This window comes from Alosa pseudoharengus, unplaced genomic scaffold, assembly GCF_046254945.1.
Source record: "Alosa pseudoharengus isolate Yale_2024_CS ecotype anadromous, Long Island Sound unplaced genomic scaffold, YU_APseudo_1.1 YU_APseudo_1.1_scf_6, whole genome shotgun sequence".
Classification (NCBI taxonomy): Eukaryota; Metazoa; Chordata; class Actinopteri; order Clupeiformes; family Clupeidae; genus Alosa; species Alosa pseudoharengus.
Genome location: NW_027468848.1, coordinates 28736582 through 28756581, shown reverse-complemented (window position 1 = coordinate 28756581; position 20000 = coordinate 28736582). Strand labels below are relative to the sequence as shown.

At 47.7% G+C, this 20000-nt stretch overlaps 1 protein-coding gene across 2 annotated transcripts in view; it reads left to right on the top strand.

Annotated features, from left to right (window-relative positions):
- The first annotated feature begins 6964 nt into the window (after positions 1-6964).
- Positions 6965-20000, top strand: part of pdzd2 (PDZ domain containing 2) — a 68882-nt gene continuing 55846 nt past the window's right edge. Inside the window, exon 1 of one of the 2 annotated variants that reach the window (XM_076269445.1) lies at positions 6965-7870. In XM_076269445.1, the coding sequence (XP_076125560.1) occupies positions 7323-7870 (548 nt within the window). In that variant the 5' untranslated portion in view covers positions 6965-7322. Of the gene's footprint in view, positions 7871-17526; positions 18010-20000 lie in introns of those variants that run through there. The other variant, XM_076269447.1, reaches the window with a different exon arrangement.

Sequence of the window (20000 nt, the reverse complement as noted above, 5' to 3'; positions counted from 1 at the left end):
AATGCTACCAAATGCACCAGCTACTGAAGACAAGAGTGTGCTGGAAGAAGGGTGTGCTGGTGGTGAGGAAGAAAGAAAAAAGAAAGTGAGTGAAAATAGTGTATTTTGTGTGTGTGTGTGGGGGGGGGGGCTTTAGATTCAGGGTGAGGAAAGGACATTGAGGAGAAAACATGATTCTCTTAAGCATGAAAACATCAGCCCGACAGGCGGCGAGTGTACTGATGATTGGCAAGAGAGAAAAAGAGAGAGTGTGAGGGGGAGGCATTAATACAAATCAAGCTGCAGTTGATCCTCATCAAGGCTGGCTTTGCTTTAGTTTGGGGGGAGGAGGCGAAAGGAGGGAGAGCATGGATTTCTTTAGCATGAATTTATGAGGAGGTCTGGTCTGAATTATGCTTTTATGGACTTCCCTCTGCCATACTGATACACATGCGCTTACACGTTTCATATGGTAGAGTGTGGGAAAGAGAAGGTATCATACCGTCACACTCGCCCATCTAGAATCAGGTCAGAGGCCAGGCTCTAGAACCTTAGAGAAAGCCGAACAGAACAGAGAGAGCTCTAGAACCTTCTTAGAGAAAGCAGAACGGAACAGAGAGAACTCTCAAACCTGAGAGAAAGCCGAACAGAACGGAGAGAGCTCTAGAACTATAGAGTAAACAGAACAGAACAGAGAGAGCTCTAGAACTATAGAGAAAGCAAAACAGAAAAGAGAGAGCTCTAGAACTATAGAGAAAGCAGAACATAATCTAAACAGAACAGAGGTCTCTACTGGCTCATGAATGTTGCTTGTGAGTGAGACCATTGCAGAATGTGTTATTGCAAACAGGTACTTTTGTAGAGATAGATAGATGGACAGAGGAGATAGAGAGAGAGAAATAGGAAGGAAGATAGATGGGAGAAGGGAGATATGACAAGATATGCACACACACACACACATGTGTGTGTGTGTGTGTGTGTGTGTGCGTGAGAGAGATAAACAGATCTCAGAGTTGGTAGTGCTCTGGGCTAACTGGGTCTGTTTTGGCCCCAGTCAGTAGTGCAGAAAACCATAACGACTACCTGCACATATGCTTTTCCCTCCATGCTTGTGGTCCTGCAGCTATCTTCGGATTTGTTGCACAAACTGGAAAAATGTCCGTGGCCTGAAACCACTGGAGTCCAAGGAGCATCCATCTTCCCCTCCCAGCCAGAGAGAGCTCTGCCCATCTCCAGGGTAGGTTTGAACCCTGCCCTCCTACCCCCATTCATCTCTCTCTCTGTCTCCATCTCTTTCTCTCTTTTTCCCACACACATACAGTCATATGACTCTCTCTCTCTCTCTCACACACATACACACACAAACACACACACACACTTTCATACAGTATACACACTTCTCACTCTCTCGTCTCTCCTTGCCATCTCATCTCCCTCCTTTCTCTTTTAAACCCACTTAACACACACATCTCTGTCCTTTCACACAGCCCAGTCCCTCTTCTTTATTCACTCTTCACTCTCTCCCCAACTGTCTCTCCGTCTTTCACCTAACACTCCACTCCTCTCGCTACTCTCAGAATGGCTTTGACAACTGTGGGGTCCCCCCCCCCCCTCCTCTCTCCCCTCGCTCAGACACACTGAACAGGATTAGGACTCCGTGCCATTAACAGATTGTGTGTGGTGCCCGGGCCATCTGCATTGGCAGCCCTCAGCGCCTGGGCAGGGGCTTTCCCCCAGACAACACTACCAGCTACCCACCACACACACACACACACACACCTCCCCCACCTCCCTTGCCCCCCTCTCATCTGCACAAATATACTCTGTTGATCAAATAAAGAAGCAAATTTGCCATGTGATTCTACCCTTGATCAGTCTCTGTCTCTCTCTGGCTAGTGATGGGATGTGGTGTGATTGAGTGAGCTAAAGTGAGGCGGTGTACCTAACAGAACACTGGGCCTGTGACCTATTTTATCTTTATTCTTCCCTCTCCACCCTCCCACCCCCCACCCCCCACTCCCCACCCCCTGTGTCTTTGATGGGCTCTGTGATTTGTTGCTCTATTACCCGGCTCTTTTGTGCTGTGGTGTGAACCAGGTCAGTCTCTCCCGGAGACCTGCGATTGTTTCCTCCTCTTTGACGGGGCATCATTGGCTAATCAAACACGGCTGTTTAGCATCACAAGAGCTGCATCTCAACCGTAACAGATAGGATACTTGGGCAGGATTAACTTGTTGAATATCATCATTGTTAACCAGTTAGAGAACCACAGATAAAGTATTTGAAAAAAGAGCATAATATGACCTAGGGAAATTAGGGGTCTGATTTCTGTTTCGTTTTACTCCTTCTTTGCCCATCCATCCAGCCATCTCCCACTGCATCTGGGACACCACAGGCTGCTGAGTATGCCCTGCCTGTCAGCAGCTGATGACATGTAGAGCTGTCATATGGTGACGTGCGTGTTTGTGTGTGTGAGACTGAAGGAGAGAGAGTGAGATTGAAAGCCAAGAGGCAATCAAAGGCTCGATCCCGCCCTGTAATGACTAACTATAAATCCACTGTGGGAGAGCCTTGGCCCCCAGCTAGAGTGGGCTATGGATAAGGGAGGGAGAGAGAGAAAGAAAAATAGAATGAGCATCATAAATGGAGGTAAACAAGTTCCAGGGATGAGGAAAAAATAGTTATGCAGTAAGAAAAAGAGAGAAAGAGAAAGTGGGAACCAGAAAGAGAGAGAGAGAGAGATTTTTAGTGAAGCTACTACAGATATGTCCCCTGTCATTAGTGGCAGGGTCAAGGCCCTACTTTTGAAAGGCTCAGAGTAAACTTGCATTTCCTACTGTTGGCTCCCAAGTTTGTTATTTGTCAATCAGCAGAGTCTCACCACAGCGCTGTTCTCTCTTCCCCAGCCACACACCCGCCTGCCTCCACACAATCTCATTTGAAGAATCACATGAGAGCCAAACAGTCAGAGGACACAAAGCAATACAGACAAAGCCTCTAATTAAATAAGCAAATTGCAGTGGTAAAAATAGTCGCAAAGTTCAGGAAGAGAATTGGACTCCATTGTTTTGACAAATGTGATTGTGGAGGCCAGCTCATACGGTTCTGGCAGGCAGCGGAGCAGGGTTTGGATTTGCACAGCTCCTTTTGAAAGTCTGCAGTTCACGCTCAGGGGCTTTTGTGAAGTCCAGGTTTATTTTTGTCTGCATTACCTCAGTTTTGTGAGGGGGGCCTACAGGAAGACGAGAGAGAGAGAGAGAGAGAGAGAGAGAGAGAGAGAGAGAGAGAGAGAGAGAGAGAGAGAGAGAGAGAGAGAGAGAGAGAGAGAGAATGAGAGAGGAGGACAGAGTGAGGGTTGAGATAAATAGAGTGAGAGGGCGAGAGAGAGAGGAGGACAAAGTGAAGGCTGAGAGAAAGAGTGAGTGGGCGAGAGAGAGGGAAGTAAGGCAGGAGTAGAGTTGTGTGTGAAAGGTATTTGACTGAAACTCAATCCAGAAGGGGCAGGGAAGGCTCTGGCGTGAGCTGTGTGATCCTGACAGGCGGGAGGAAGTGAAGTGGAGCGGAGATGATGATGACCCGAGCAGGCCCAGCGTAACCTGGGGAGCAGAGCGTGCTCCGCCTGAGTGTCTGCGTGAGTTTGCCAGGACAGGAATGACGTAGTGACCTCACCTGAGATGAGCTGAGCTCAGCGCAGAATCAGATCTGTCGGAACACTGCCAGATCCTGAGCAGGTTTGGCCCAGATCCATTCTGGCCCATACCAAACCCTGTGGGGGTTCTTTTGATCTTTTTATTCACGTGGATTACACATGAAGAGCACTTGCACCCCTAAATCTCTATGCGGTCTGCAACTGTGTTTATGAATGATGAATATCCAGTTACATTTAGTCAGACGCTGTTAAAACTGAACAGTCAGCAACTCTGCTGCTTACCCCCCCCCCCCCCCCCCCCCCCCCCACACACACACACACACACACACACACACACATACTTAAAACCTCTCTATGTTTGTTTACACTAGCTGATGGGATAAAAGCCACTGTAAGCAGGCAGGGATGACACTCGCCGTGCGCTCTGCTGGGCTTTAGCCCATTGTGTCTCGGCGTGGGATAATATTGGGCAGATATGGCATTTGCAATGAATATCAATGAGTGGAAATCTCGGCAAAAGTGTCCTCTTGAGCTTTTAATCCGCCCCACACCACGTTCTTGGTCCCCGATGTGGGTCAGTTTCAGTAGGAGGCTGCAAAGCCGGCAGCTCTTTCATTTACGGTTCAAGAGGATGTCCGCATTGGCAGAAGCAACCCCCCGAACCCCACCCTTCCCCACCCATTACCACGACCAAACCAATAAATTGCTGCTGGCTTCAGGCTGTTTGCTAACACTTTAACAGAAGAAGTGGAATTCCCGGGTCGGCTTAGCACGTCAAGCCCATCCATCTCAAGCTGAGAAACATACAGAGTTACGAAAAGAGATTAAAGAGGATGGCCATTGTGACATAGAATGTGACCTGATTGTAGAGCATCCCTGTTCTTCGTACCAGCAAAAACATAATGCTCTATACATTGTTGTATGCCACACATAACACAACACAAAGCACCATTTTTACCATAAAAAATACACATCTCATACCCCCATTAAACATGCTACGCAAAGTGCACACACTGAGGAGATCCATGCTTGCTAATGTGTGTGAGGGCGACCCTGGTCGCACGGCGGATGAACTGGTAGGTAGTCTATAGGGGAGCACGGCGAGGTCATTGTGCTACTGGGGACAGGAGGGAGGGCAGGCAGTAATCCTATTACACGGCAGCCAGCCAGTCAGCCTACTGGCCTCCACGGGACTGAGTCTGGGGGCTGCCCGCTCTCTCTCTCTCTCTCTCACACACACACGCTTGCTTGCTCACTCACTCGCTCCGCAGAGTGGGACAGGATGCGACCGCACGGCCACTGCTCTCCACTCCTCTAGGACAAAGACTGACAGAGAGGGAGAGAGAGAGGGGGGTCAAAAGGAGGGAGGTACGGTCACTATTTTTACTTGTTTGCTATTGTGAGGTCACCAGGATGGTGAGGTGATATTATTAGTGTGTGTATCCTGTAGTATAGAGTTGTTTACAGACGTGGAGGGTAAACTTGAACTGTGACAGATCACTGTAGGTCTGATGTTTTTCTTTTTACTGTAGTTGATAGGGTTAAGAATTTATTTCATAATTTTTCCAGAATCATATTATTGTATAAGTTTATTTGCTAGTATTGATATAGTGAGGCTACATATACAACACAATTGTTATTTGCTATTTAAGGGTCAGGAAGTTTTGATTTATATGGATTATTTATATACTATAATGGATAGTTTGTGTGACAATAGTAAACAGTGGCAAAGCTGTGGTGTAAGAAAAGACTGCCCCATGCCAACACTGTGGTGAAATGTAGCTGGCATCTCTGTGAGAACCATTTGTCTTTGACTAAAGTGTTCCACTCAACACCAACAAAGAAGTTTTACAAGTACAGAAACAAACAGAAGAAGCAGTGGCAGTAGAAGAAGCCATGTTTGTTTCCACAGGCACAGGCACAGTGCCTTTGGCATGCTGTAGACTCTCTCTGTGTAGTGCCATGGGCCACTATAAGATGGATTGAGGTTAAACTCTTTGGCTGAGGGCTTCGCCGAGTCTGCTATCCACTGGCTCTCTGCAGAGGAGCGTCTCACACACACACAGACACAGACACACACACACAGACACACACACACACACACACACACACACACACACACACACACACACACACACACACACACACACACACACAGCTCTATCACGGTGGTTAATACACTCAGCAGCCTGTCACAATCCGTCTCTATTTCTTCCCGCATCTCTTGTGTCACTCCATCACTTCAGGGGTTTTTTTTTAACACAACTTTGGAACTTGGACTATTTTAATCCCAGACTGTCTTCATAAATCTTAAAAATTAAATTTTGGGCTTGCTTGCTCATCACCAGGCGCGACATACAATTTGATTTGTTTCCATCCAGTGAGTAGTCGAGTAGCATCTCCGTGTCGTTATCATGATGTGAGCGCAGTGTGCCTATCTGAGATTTGCTCCTAGATCTGTCCCTAGGAGAGGGTGGACGAGTGAGTGGCACAAGAGGAGGTGCTGCAGTAATAGCCGGGTTTTGCTCTGCTGGTGTTCAGCCTTCCACCCTGCAGCCTCCAATCCCTGCAGCTATTCTCGGCCGCCAGGGGCCCAAGAGTAGTAATTTTACAGCGGTAACTGCCAATGCTGTGTACTTAAAAATGTCAGCAATGCGGTTGTTCATGCATGCTGCATGGTTAGAGTACAGAACAAGAAGAAGAAGAAAAGACAACCAAAAAAAGAGGCTGGATTCGACCACTCAGCATCTGGACGAAGCCTTAAGCCAGGTCAAAGCCATATGAGCTTCAATACACACACACTGCTGGCTGGGGACTCTGTGTGTGACATATGTGACCAAATTCAGTCCGGGTTCAGTAGGGCTTAAGGGAAACACACACTGTTTTTTTTTTTTTTTTCAACTGCTTTTCATTGGCTTCTTTCGGACATATTGTGTCAGTAAGTACTTTTGCAGCTCTGGCTTCCTCTGTGGATTTGTGCGGACCTCTGCGCTCGCCCGGCGAGGCGCTGTGTGTGTTTTTAACTGGAAGGGGAACACAGCCGAGGCATGCTGTGTAAGAGCCTCCTCTTTCATGTTTTAAAAAAAGCTCACACCATAGCCTTTTTATATCTAACCGGACGATTATTTATGTGTTTTTTCTCTCTAGGTGAAACTGCATGGCGCCACAGTCCTAAAGACCCTCAAAAGTGTCCGGTTGCCTCGTCGTGATTGGATCAGCGACTTTCCACACCGAGCCGTGTGGCTAATGGCTCCGGTTCTCTGGTTTCTCCTCAGAGGATAGACCCCCCCACCACCACCATCACCACCAAGCAACCCCCCCACCCCCACCCCCCTCCAACTCCACCACCGACCCTCATCTGTGCTAGCCCCTCCTCGGTTTTCCAATTCGGAATGACATCATGTCGCTCCGAGCTCTGTGTGGAACAGCATCCAACCCCTGCTCTCTGGGTCTAACGCGTGTGCACATCGCTGCTTGCTAGCTTCACCCAGAGCGTCCAGCACTAACACAAGAGGAGGAGGAGGAGGAGGAGGAGGAGGAGAAAAGGGACAGAGGGATGAAGATGCCCAGGAGTACGTGCTGTGACTTCGCCGTGGTGGTAGCGCCCGCTGGGCCCCGTGTCCTCCGGCTCCTCTGCTGAGCTGCGCGCCGGCCCGGTGGAGATGCGGTGGAGCTCCGGGCTCGTCCAGCCAGGATGCCCATCACCCAAGAGAACGCGGCGAGCCACCTCCTGCTGCTGGAGCGCTGGCTGACTGAGCAGCAGCAGCAGCAGCAACAGCAGCAGAATGGGGATGAGGAGGAGCAGAGGCCTGCAGGCGGCCTGGGCCCTGGCCTGCCCCACTGCCAGGCGGCCATTCGGAAGCTGGCGGAGTACATCCAGCTGAACTTTCTGGAGGGGGACGAGGCACCGCCACCTTCGGAGCCCGCGCTTAGGGAGGAGTCCGAGGCGGAGGTGCGCCCCGTGTACCTGACCAAAGGCGACGGGGACGACGGAGAGAGCGCGGAGTTCGGCCTGAGCTTCGGGAACATCCCCATCTTCGGGGACCCGGACGGCCGGAAGAAAGGCGGGCGGCGGAGGCGTAGGAAGGGGGATAAGGGCCCCGTGCTGGACGTGGGCTGCATCTGGGTCACGGAGGTGAAGAAGAAGAGCCCGGCCTCGCGCTGTGGAGAGATCAAGCTCAGGGACGAGCTGCTGTCGCTCAACGGTCAGCTAATGGTCGGGGTGGACGTCACTGGAGCCAGGTAAGGCCTTTCGCTAACTCATTCTGTTTTAATCACTGCTTCTTTCTGACAGCTACTTAGTCTTTAGTTAGAGAGAAAGTTCAGATCCTAAAATTGTTTCATATTATGTAGAAGATGTCATTCTCCTCATATCACTCAAAGTAGAATGTTATTTAGATTGGTGTTGTTGTTAAGTTAAGCTTAACAGCTCTCACATGGTCAATCCAGATATGTACTGGTTGGTATTACGAGTCTCTTATCAAAGAAGTTTACCAGTGCTCAAACTTCCTTTAAAAATGTATGCAGATCTACCAAAATTAGCAATTACCAAAATCTAGCAAAATTTCTAGTGGTTTCAAAGGTTGTGCAACCACCTTAAAAGCTCTCACAACATAGGTATTGAATGGAAATATGCATGAACTAAATATTCACACTCTTAGCCTAGGCAGTTGGCATTTCATCCAGACAAATTATTCTTTCACTCTCAATTGGGAAAAGAGCTTTGAATGACCTTGGAAAGCGGGCGAGAATATAAAATACGTTTTTGCTCTCCTATATTTTCCCTCAGTCTAAAATTATCCTGACAGTTTTTTTTTTTGCTTTGTTTCCTCTCATCATGTAGTTGAACTTAAAATGAATTGACCCTGTCTAGATTAAATCTGACCTCATTTCAATAGCAGGATAGACTCTGAATTGAGTGACTGACTGACTAGTTATTGTTCCAGCTGAGACCCATAGTGCATTATCGTAAAGCATTAGAGTTTTATTTGTCGGACTGAGTATGAGATATGAATGGATAGGGACGTCATTAACATGCCACCCTCCCCCACCCCTGCAATTAACATGCTGTCAGACGTGACATGAGTGGGGGGATGCATAGGAGACAGAGAGAGAGACAGAGACAGAGACGGAGACAGCCACATGTTCTATTTGAGCCCAGAGACCCAGACCTCCCCAGCACCACCTGCTCTGGTGGGGAGGGAGAGAGGAAGGGTGGCCCTGGGTCCCTGACACAGCTGGGCCCTGAGGGAACAGCAGCACTCTTTATACACGTGTTCATTGGCAGCAGCAGTAGCCACCATTAGCTCCTGTATAACTGCAAGTGTGGTTCACATACCAGTGACCCTTTATTGCCCCTAAATACCCCCCCACCCCCTGTATTCCTGTATCAGTGCTACCACCAGTGCCACATGCATACATACATACATACATACATACATACATACATACAGGCGCAGACACCCGTGTTAGGGGGTACCCAGTGCCCTGCTGCATGGCCCCACACACTGCCTGCTGTGCCCCCAGGGTCTGCCTCACGGCCCCCGAGCAGACTGGGGCTCAGTGGGGGGGGAGCTGGAGAGGAGCCAGGACTGGACGTGCCCCCGATGTGCCCTATGGTCCAGAGAGAGAGAGAGAGAGAGAGAGAGAGAGAGAGAGAGAGAGAGAGAGAGTAGCTCACGTGAGACTTGCAGATGGCTAACCTCACGCCTGGCCCTCTGTCTGAGGATGGTGGAGGGGGAGGGGGGGGGGGGGGGTTGGACGGGGAGGAGGGGGTTGTGGTAGAGCTCCACATCTTGTGCCCCAACTGCCGAGAAGACTGGACTGTACAAACCCAAACAGGGCGTCTGATCCAGCTGGTTCCAGACAGTGCAGCCTACTGAGACAGTCACATGTATAAATCACTGCTTCCTTTCGATGGAATGGGGTCGGCCACGATGTTTGTCGAGCTGGTGGAGTCTCCTCTGTCAGAACAATTGGGGAAATGTTTGTGTGTACGTCTGTCTTTTCTTACTTCCTCCTTTGCCATCCTCTATTGTGTTACTATTTAGTCATCCCTGAGAAAATGAAGGGCACTGTGGTATGGTGGTGGTGGGTGCCGTGTCTCTCTCAAGCAGATCGAATCAGACAAATGAAAGATCCTTTGTAAACCCTATAAACTGCTCGCACCCATGTGCTCTCATTCATTGCTGGTGACAGAATGCAGCATGGGTATTTATGGTCAGTCTAATAGCCTGTTTCATGACCACATGGGTCCCACCCCACCCCACCCACCCCACCACCGCCACTGAGCCTCTATGGTCCAAAGACAAGCGGCCACATGCGGACTTCATGGGCCCAAAAATACACTCCCAACCACAGTTTCTCTAACATACACGCACTCACACACACACACACACACACACACACACACACACTTGCATGCAGATACACACACTACACACAGTTCTTGCGTACACATTGCACATAAAAACAGTTCTTGTGGCCTTTGTCAGTTTGCTGTTGTCATCCTACAACTCCATTGGGCTTATGGGAAAAATGGTTGCCAGATTGTTTGGCTGATTGTCACACGATTGTTCATCTGCGTGTTGCCTCGACAAACATTGGGATGTTTTGGCCGCAGGGGCACGACATCTCTGCCTGTCAGTGGACATCAGCTCTCTTCCTCAGTATAGAACGCAACTCTCCGGCGAGGAAGGAAGGAGGTTCCTGGGAGGGGTTGGTGGTTTTTGCCCAGAGCTTCTGTTACCCTCACACACAGACACACACACACACACACACACACACACACACACACACACACACACACACACACACACACAATGAAAGATGTAGCCACAGACTTAGATATACACACGTATCATTTTCTCAGGCTTTGGCCATTCCGTCTATCAGAGAGAGACATAACAGAAAGGTCAGATGGTGAATGTATTTTGAGAACTGCTGGAGACAGCAAAACAACAGTTGTCAACCCTCAGGACAAACAGCCTGATGGCGTGCGTATCAAAGACAAACATGAAGTACAAGCCGTGTGGGAACAGTGATTACTGCCCGTGTTACCCAAAACAACCTTGTATACCCATCATCCACTCTACCTGGTCTTGCCCGTGAAATACACAGAATGCATGGCTTTCAAACTAGAACTAGAAGGGTTTTCATAGATGTCTTTCCCTTAAAGCTAGTGTTAAACCAAGTCTTCTTAACTGGCATATGGTCATTAGGAGAGAGAAAAGTTAATTTTGGGATCAAGTAGGTCCCTCTCAGCTCTCAGAGTTATCTCTTTTTGCGGACTAAGGGCTGTGGCAGGTGCAGGACACTGAGTGTCAAAGAGGTCACAGTTTTCACCTCTTCCAAAGCGCTCTTAAGATGAGGCCCCTTAAGTGTGGACACCCAGGTGGTCTCGGAGCTTAGTGGGCAGTTTAGACCTCCGCTGGGCCTCCTAGACAGAGCACCCAAACATAAGCAGACTGAAGGAAGAGTCGAGCCCTAATCTGGCTTGAGTCGGACGGATCTGTGCCAGATGAGAGCCACGTGAGGGCCTGATCCATCCCAGAGCCCACTGCTGTCTAAGCATCTTAGAACAGAGGCCCATGCTTAAACCGTGCCTGAAAAAAAAAACTTGATTTCTTCCGACAGCTGAAAACCCTCTTCAACACTATGTGAGTGGACATCAACACAGCCTTGCCCATCTGGGACTGTGCTAATGTGTCATAACAGGTGTGATGTGGACAAATACATGCTGTGCGTGATGACTAAATAAATCAACAGGAGTGGCGATGCTGCCACTCAGCGCGTCTCTGGCCTCTGACCCCCCCTAGAGCGTTGTGGTTCTCCAACACAGTGGACGCGACTGACAAAGCTAGGAGGACTGCGGCCTGCCTGAAAATTCAGACAGACGGTGGCCAAACGATGGCAAACGAGCCGCAGACAGGACGCTCCTTTCCTCCTCCCCTCCTCTCCTCTCCCCTCCTCTCCTCTCCCCTCCGCTCATTCCTCTGGTGTTGGCCGAGGGAGCTCAGGGAGCTGCCGTTCCCACAGAGGGCTTGCCAGGGGCAGGCTGGGCTGGGGTAGGCGCGCTGGCAGTGGCCCGTTGGGGCTGGACGCCGCTCAAGCACGCGGTGGAGCTCCGGCCTGTGAATGACAGGCAGAGGCACAGAGGCAGGCATGATGACGGAGGACTTTTATTTATCACCAAGGGCCTCTCACGTAAAAGGTCTCGAGTAAATAAATACAAGCCACCGGTCCAAAAACACTGGCCACTAAAAATCTCCTCCTCTCTCCGCGTTTTTAACGGGTCTTCTTGTAATTTTGGTTCCCTCAGTGTTTTGCTTTACGGCCTGGCCTCGGCATCTGGCCGTACGGCTGCATGGAAAAAAGCTCAGTGGCCTCCGTCCAAGACGGCAAAGTGCCTCTCCACGTGGAGAATGAGGGCCTGCTTTCCACCGCCTCACCAGGGCACTGACGCTGACCGCCGCTGAGGAGCTTACGCACACAGAGAGAAATACACACAGCGTACATACCACACATGCACCCACACGCACGCACACACACACACACACACACACACACACACACACACACACTAACACACTAACACACACACACTAACACACACACACATGCAAAGTGCTGTACACACCCCTCATGCCACACAGGCACACATATACAAATACAAAATATACACACAGCACACACATAAACAAAGAAAGAGAGAGAGAGAGAGAGAGAGTGAAACTGAGATCCAGCTGCATCTGTGAATTGAACCCCAAGGCTTTAGACTGGTTTTCATGAAAGTACTGCCATGGAAATTGTTAAAAAAATAACATCAGAAGGAGGGGAGCGAAACTTTAGCTAACGAATGAACCCTGTATCCATCCAATCAAGTCATCTTAGGGATTGAAGAGTTTGAGAAAAAGAAAAATGCTCCAACAGAAAATATAACAGATCTTTAAGACTGAGACCCTCACAAGTGCATCTGTGGAAAGTGATTTATAGGGCACTTAATGATTAATCACAAAACGGTTGCGGTTCTTTCTCTTCCCGAGAACTGCAGAGCTGAACCAGTCCCGCGTTGGCTGGGCACTTTCACCAGAGCAGCCCTCATCCTCTCCAAACCACTGGCATCCAGCCTGGCCTTCGCTTACTGTACACGCAGAACATCAAAGCGCCTCTGTGTGTTAGCACTTACATTCACTGTTGTCTTTGAACTGCGATCCCTCTCTCCCCTCGAAGTCAGGAGATTTCGGGCCCAGTTTGCAGTGGTTTTTGTGAGCCGGCTGTGTCGGAAAGAAGGGGTTAGTTCTGCCATCTTTTTTTTTTTCTTCTTTCTTTCCTCTTTCCCCAGACTCTCAGATCTCAGTCCTTTCACATTTAATCTTGGGACCCAGACAGAGTGAATCAGAACCTCCTCGGGTGCTGCTGGCGTGAGCAAGACGTTCCCATAGCCCGGTTGCTCAGTCAGTCCCACTGTGAACAGAACAAGAGCAACGGGGAGATTAACGTCTTCGTCGTTTCTTTTCCATCAAGCGCATTACGCAGTTTCAAATCCTCCCGCGGCAGTGGATGTGCCCCTCTGAAAAGTCTTGTGAGGTGGGCCTCCACTGACAACTTATGGGGAGCTCATCCACTTGAGGATTATTTGAGTAGAAGATGAAAGATAAGGAGAGAGAGAGAGAGAGAGAGAGAGAGAGAGAGAGAGAGAGAGAGAGAGAGAGGCCTCTTCATCCCAGCTGGTTTGACGGATGTGATCAGGGGGCAAATCAATTTACTGCCTCCAGTCTGTCCCCAATCAATGGCTGTCCCCAGATTTTTAGAAGGGACTTAAACTTGCCGCTCTAATCGGCGTCCGAGCTTCTAAGTGTCTCTCAATCTGTTGTGTCGTTGTGCACTGGAGCCCTTCAGGATGTAAAGCCTCAGGATGTTTCTTTTCTTTTTATCGCGCTGGAAACAAACAGTGACAGCACAAATCTTTATCCACCGTGAATACCCTCTTGGAAAGCCTGTGTGCTTTTTTTTCTGACATCCTGCCCCCCCCCCCCCCGTTCTTCCGTTTATCAGGTCTCAGTTTCCTCGCCTCAGTCTAGCCCTGTTCGCCTGGGATTTCTCTTTGGGGGTTCAGGCTCCGGTTAACTGTGAAGCATTTCCGAGTATCTCATTCGAAAACAACATGGAAGCTTACAAAGGCCTTTGAATCAGATTCAGAAAGAATGGACGTTTGTGTGTGTGTGTGTGTGTGTGTGTGTGTGTGTGTGTGTGTGTGTGTGTGTGTGTGTGTGTGTGTTTGTGTAGGAAATGAAGCCCCGTCTGTGTGTGTGTGATTGGTCTGTTGGCCACTCCCTGTGAACCCCCAGGATTCTCCACCCGCGCCCCCCACCCCCAAATCTCTCCTGCCCCCCCCCCCCCCCCCCCCCGAACACTCACAGATGGGCGCTGGATTAAACATGCCCATTCATCCGGATTGACATGTATTACCGTCTGGATTGTGAAGCATCCTCCAATCTCGGGTTCGAGGGGGCCAAATTAAATTCCTCTCCCAGCTCCTGCTGGTGGCGTCATATTTATTTTATTTTTTTCTTCGTTCTTCTTCCCTTTTTCTCCCTCTTAATGGAAAAAGGTGAGAGCCAGGCCCCAGCTGTGGGGGTAAATAGGGTTAAAAAAGGCATGAGTGTCCCATTAACTAATCCTCGTGGAGGTAAAACCAGGTCATCTCTCACAGGTCAGCTGTGGTCCTCACACTGCGCCGCTAATTCTGCCCCGGAATCTCAGGAATCTGTGAAATCAAATGAGAAATGTAAGTGAATATATTAAGGAGTCACACTATTTCCATTGAAGTGGCCCTTCCCAGCCCAAAGGCACAACTGCAGCTCTGTGCTCTCCGTGCAGGCCGATGTGGCACAGTTGGTGTTGGTCACTGATGCTGTTGTTCCGTAGGAGTGGACGTATGTTTGTTGGAGGGAGCAGATGGAGAACATTATGTTATGTGCAACACTGAATATGCTCCCAAATAAACATGGGAATTAGAGCCAAAGGACATTAAGGCAGCTTTGCCGAAACTGTCTAACATTGTACAACTGTCAGGAGTGCTTCTTTATTTGTCTTGACTGCATGTAAATACACTGGGTTTGGTCTGTAGTGATGTCTCTGATAATAGAATCCACAATGGCAAATGAAGATTGTACTAGTGTGCCCTTGGTTGTTGTTTATTTTATAAACAATATATGAGACATACACTATTACCATTGCATAATTTTGAGTGACTCGTGTAATAAGAACACATTCAAATGTTTGGGATTTTTTTTTTGCTTGCACAGGTGTCATAACATTGTCCACTAGATGTCAGTAATAGCAAAGGTTTTCCTTGTAAATGCTGCACTGCCTGCATGGTTCAGACATGACCATATACTTCATATCAGTGCTACAACTTAGCACTTGCTGTTTGTGTGTTCTGGATTAGCTTACTGTAACAAAGTCAGAGAGGATGCATCTCTGTTTTTTTTTTTCAATTACAAATTGTATAATTCAGTAACATAATTATTTGAGTCACAAATGTAACATGAAGGTAAATGCCTTAATGGCAAATGGGATATACATGATGTTGCCATATGTCTGAAAATGAGCCTCCTTACTCCTTATGCAGCTTACTCATTTACAAATGCCACCTTCATGCTACCTACATTCAGTCCCCCCATTATGGCACGAAATTCCATCTGTCAATGCAATTGCAATGCAACACAACCTTTTCAAGTCAAAACGATTTCCAGACAGGTGACAACTTGCTGTTCAGTTTGCATTATCAAATACCAGTCGAGCGAGACAGTAGGTGGCAATACAGTATGTTGCTTTCATCCAACAAACAAGGAAGCTCTTTCACTAACGTCTCACACCAGCGGTAACACAAGAAGCATATCAAACTAGAATGAGAGCTTGGAGGTATGACAGGAAAAAAGAGGCTAAGATAAAGAGGCTCTTTGTGTGTGTGTGTGTGTGTGTGTGTGTGTGTGTGTGTGTGTGTGTGTGTTTGAGAGAGAGAGAGAGTGTGTGTGTGTGTGTGTGTGTGTGTGTGTGTGTGTGTGTGTGTGGTGTCTGTGCCTGTGTGTGTGTGTGTTTGAGAGAGAGAGAGTGTGTGTGTGTGTGTGTGTGTGTGTGTGTGTGTGTGTGTGTGTGTGTGTGTGTGCAGATGAGCCTTGAAGAGGGAAACACATCCTACTCAGGCCTACACAGGCTTATTAGCGCTGTGAATGATGCCACTGTCTCTCTCCGCGTCTCTCTCCGCAATTCGCCCGTTGGAATGTCAGGAATGCCAGCTCTAGACAGGCCAATGGGGGCTGGATGTCTCCTGTTCTGGAAAGGGAATTGGGACAAACCAGATCCAGCGTCCCAATGCAGGCTCGGGAATCAAGGGTAAAGGGTGATGTGCTCAGAGAAGAGATCTCAGAGAGAGAGAGAGAGAGAGAGAGATAGATAGAGAGAGAGAGGGGAAGCTGAGGTCCCTGATCTTGATTCACTTCATCCATGTTTCAACTGGAGGGACCTGGTCACTCCTAGCAGGGTAATCCTTTCAGTCCATCTCTCTCTCTCTCTCTCTCTCTCTTTTTCCATTGCCTTGCTTCTTATCTCTTTCTCTCTCTCCTCCTCTGTGTTGAAACATCTCCAGGTGACTCATGCATGCTGTATGTTATGTTCAGAGGGCACCCAGCAGAACCCTCACTGTGTCAATTTGCTCATAGGCTGTGACAGATCTCAGGTCACTTAGCATTGACCTTGGAGAAGCACAGGAAGCACAGATGTCTGTACATGCTGTTTAAAGCACTGAAGAAATCCAGTCCCAGGTGAAGCCTCTTCAGGTATTCACTATAGCCTAAAAATCTAACAGCCTTAAGTCTGTCAACTATAACTGAAATCACATCAAACCACACCAATGACGTTAAACGACAGCAGTCCTTATATGACAACATATGTTTTGGATACAGTTATGAATAATACTGATAATTGCTATCACATTTGCTATGCCAACATTTAATTCAATTATGTCCACATGATCATTTCCTCTGGAGATATGGAAAGTGAGTGTGATGGAGAAATCTGTCTGAGTGTTTGTGTGTGTGTGTGTAAAGCTGAATGTCTCCTTCTCCGATCTGCATGACTGAAGTGGCAAAGCTCTACGTTCTGGAGCTCAGTTGACACAACACTCTCCACACTGGCCAAGGCTGAGAGAGAGCCAGAGGCGTAGTGTGAAGAACAAACTGTTTACTACATGTATAGGGCCAAGAGGTACTTGCGTAATGTATCTAGTCTGAGGCGAAATCCTCCTGGGATGCATTATCTGATTCTGCTATAATCCAGTGGTTTGAGTCCCTGGAATGCTGGAGGATTGCGCCCTCCCATTGTGAATGAATGGAAAGCCATTTTCAATGGAAAGAGACAACACAAGAGGCCAAATTGCTACTGCAAATGGACAATAGGTGAATGTGTAATCCTTTTCATTGATTTCCTTTTATATAATCACAAAATCAGCACATCAGCATGACACTTTCAGTTATTTATACACTCTTAAAATGAATGTGTTGAAAATAACACAACTTATGTTATTTTTAACACATCTCTATGTCCAGATAGAAACAACACAGTTTGGTTGTTTCTAACACACTGCTTTTGTTATTCGTTTTAAGAGTGTACACAGTATGTGTTGAAAATAACACAACTTGTGTTGTTTTTTTAACACATCTCTATGTCCAGACAGGGACAACACATAAAGGACAAATAAATGGCACATAAAGGGAATGGCATCTGAGATCACCTGAACCGAGTGGGTGGTTAGAAGTTGAAGTGGGTGGGAGAGGAAGGGAGGGAGAGGAGGAAGGAGTTTTCAACTCATGCCAGTCAAATGCAGCCTCCTCAAACTAACTCAAGAGGCGCGCTGCAGCCGCTCTGTCAACGCCAACAGAAAAAAACCATGTCAAGAAACCACCATTTTCTGACTAATTAGACAGGACATAGAGACAAGTAAGCTCTCAGAAGTACACAAAGTGAAGATTCATCAGCGGAGTATTGCGCACCAGTACCTGGAAAGTCACCAGTGCCAAACGGAGCTTCTATACCGACGTGCGTTAAAAAAAAAAAAAAAAAAAAAAAAACTACAGACGTCGCGCAATGAGCGCTATGGAGAACTCGGAGACATTTGCGCTCATTTTTGGACAGTACCTTCCATGATACAGCAAGTCGGTGCATTCTTTTACAACTCGCGACCAAGACCTTAAACCAATTACCGACCTCGTGGGATTAGGAATCGTAGAGAGTTTAGATTAATCTCTTTTGCCAACATGCTGTCATAGAAATCGGAACGCCGGGGAACCGAGACGATGAGACGCAAGTGAAAACTTCAGGTAGTTAACATTTTGTCTACCGTTTACCCTGCAACTGTAATTTCTTTAAATCATAAATACATCAGCAGATGTCATCGTTTGTTTGTGGGTTTTAAATCCCAGGCGCAAAGACTTTGACATGTCTGTAAGACCGCTGCCAAAATGTAGGACACTTTAATTATATATGGTCCACAGTAGAAACCTCTAAACGCCTGTAATGAGAGATAAAAATCAAGTTGTAACATGCTGGAATTTAAGCGCTGAATTGAAGAGTGAAGAGTAGTTCGTTCCTCTCTGTGGAATCACTATGATTTCTTCTGAGTTGATCTTCAGCAGATGTCTCAGATATGGGCTGCAATGTGAGCATTGTGAAAGTGTTCACGCTCAGTTTTCTGTGTTTTTCTGTGATTCGAAACTTCCTTCCTTATTTTTATTCTTATTTATGCCTGGCAGCACCACACTCAACTCTGCATATAAAATATCAAAGAGGGTGCGAAGAAACTGTCATTTCTTCTGTCAGGAGCATATCACTGGTTTCTAATCTTATCTGTGTGTGCTTGTTACCTCATCTTGTGAGTGAGCTGGCAGTGAAGAGTGACACTTTCCTCCCTCTCTGGTTTCTGGACCAGGTGTCCATGGCGTTGCCTTGCCGGTTTGCTTGTGCTAATTATTGGAGGTTAATCCGTCCTTACCTACTCACACATGTACTGTGCTCAGGCCTGTTTGGATGTGAACTCTGTGAATAGTATGCATTCTTGAATGAAACACTGGTGGCAATGGGAAGGATTGTACATTGTTACAATGTTTTTCTGAACTGATGCTGGACCTAAATTAGTAAGGTTACCTGGGTAGACAATATTCTGAGATGGAGCTATCTGCTAAGAAAATTGTAAAATTCTAAGGCGGACAGACTCCATTTATGATTTACAAAGGGTAGATTTGAAATATTTATCTGTCAGACATATGAATCTAAGCTTAGAGTGGATTCAGTCTGAAATTAGGCCAATGGGCAGTTAAAAAGTATCCCTCATGTGTGCACTGTGCTGTGATGTGTAGTGCATGCAGCACCAAGTGAACCTGTTTTCTCACAACTCTTCATTGTAGTTGGAAAAGCCTCTCTCACAGGGGATGTGTGCTCTAATTATCCCACAGTGATGCAGGCTGGGAGGCCTTTGTGTGCTCCTCCACTTGTGTGTGGTATATTATGCAAATTCACTTTGTTCTCTAACATCCAGTTCACTACCATGTAAATGTCCCGCATCATCATCGTCTCCCCCCAACGGTCTCTCAATCACGACGCCGCCATGGGAAATTGCACACCACTCCAACCCTGTCGTCTCTCTTCGTTAGGTCAGTCAGGCAGGTTGATTTCATTGCATGGAGTCAATGGCTGTTTGGCTCCCATGATTGCTAATGTGATGCTGAGTTCTTGTCATGTGCAGTTGGAGAGAGAGAGAGAGAGAGAGAGAGAGAGAGAGAGAGAAGCGGCAGGCTGTCAGTTTGTGAAGAACACAATGAGAGCAGGATGCTATTTGTGTGGGAGCGTATGCAGTGTGTAAACTGAGAATACAAATCTACTTATCTCTGAGTCACACTGGCTGTCTGTTGTGCCACACAAAGAGGGTTAGGGGGATACTTTGTCTGTGTGTGTGTGTGTGTGTGTGTGTGCGTGTGTGTGTGTAACAGTGCTGGGCATTGCCTGTGTAACATCTCAGCCCTTATAAGTCCGTACATCAACACATTTGCAGGAGGATAAGGATGTGGATGACAAGCAAGCGGGAGTTTTGAGGAAGATGTTGAGAGACGAAAGCTGACATAAGTCAGCCATAAGCCAATGTAACAAAAGAAATAAAAGCAACTCAAGAGTGCATGACCAGAAAGAAAGTGTGAAATGTTGCAAACACTCTGCAGCAACAAAACAATGGACAATGTGTCCATTGTGGACACAGAAAAGCCCAGGTCATTTTCGGGTCACACCAACAACCTGTGCCGCCAAGCCCAGAGGCTTGTTT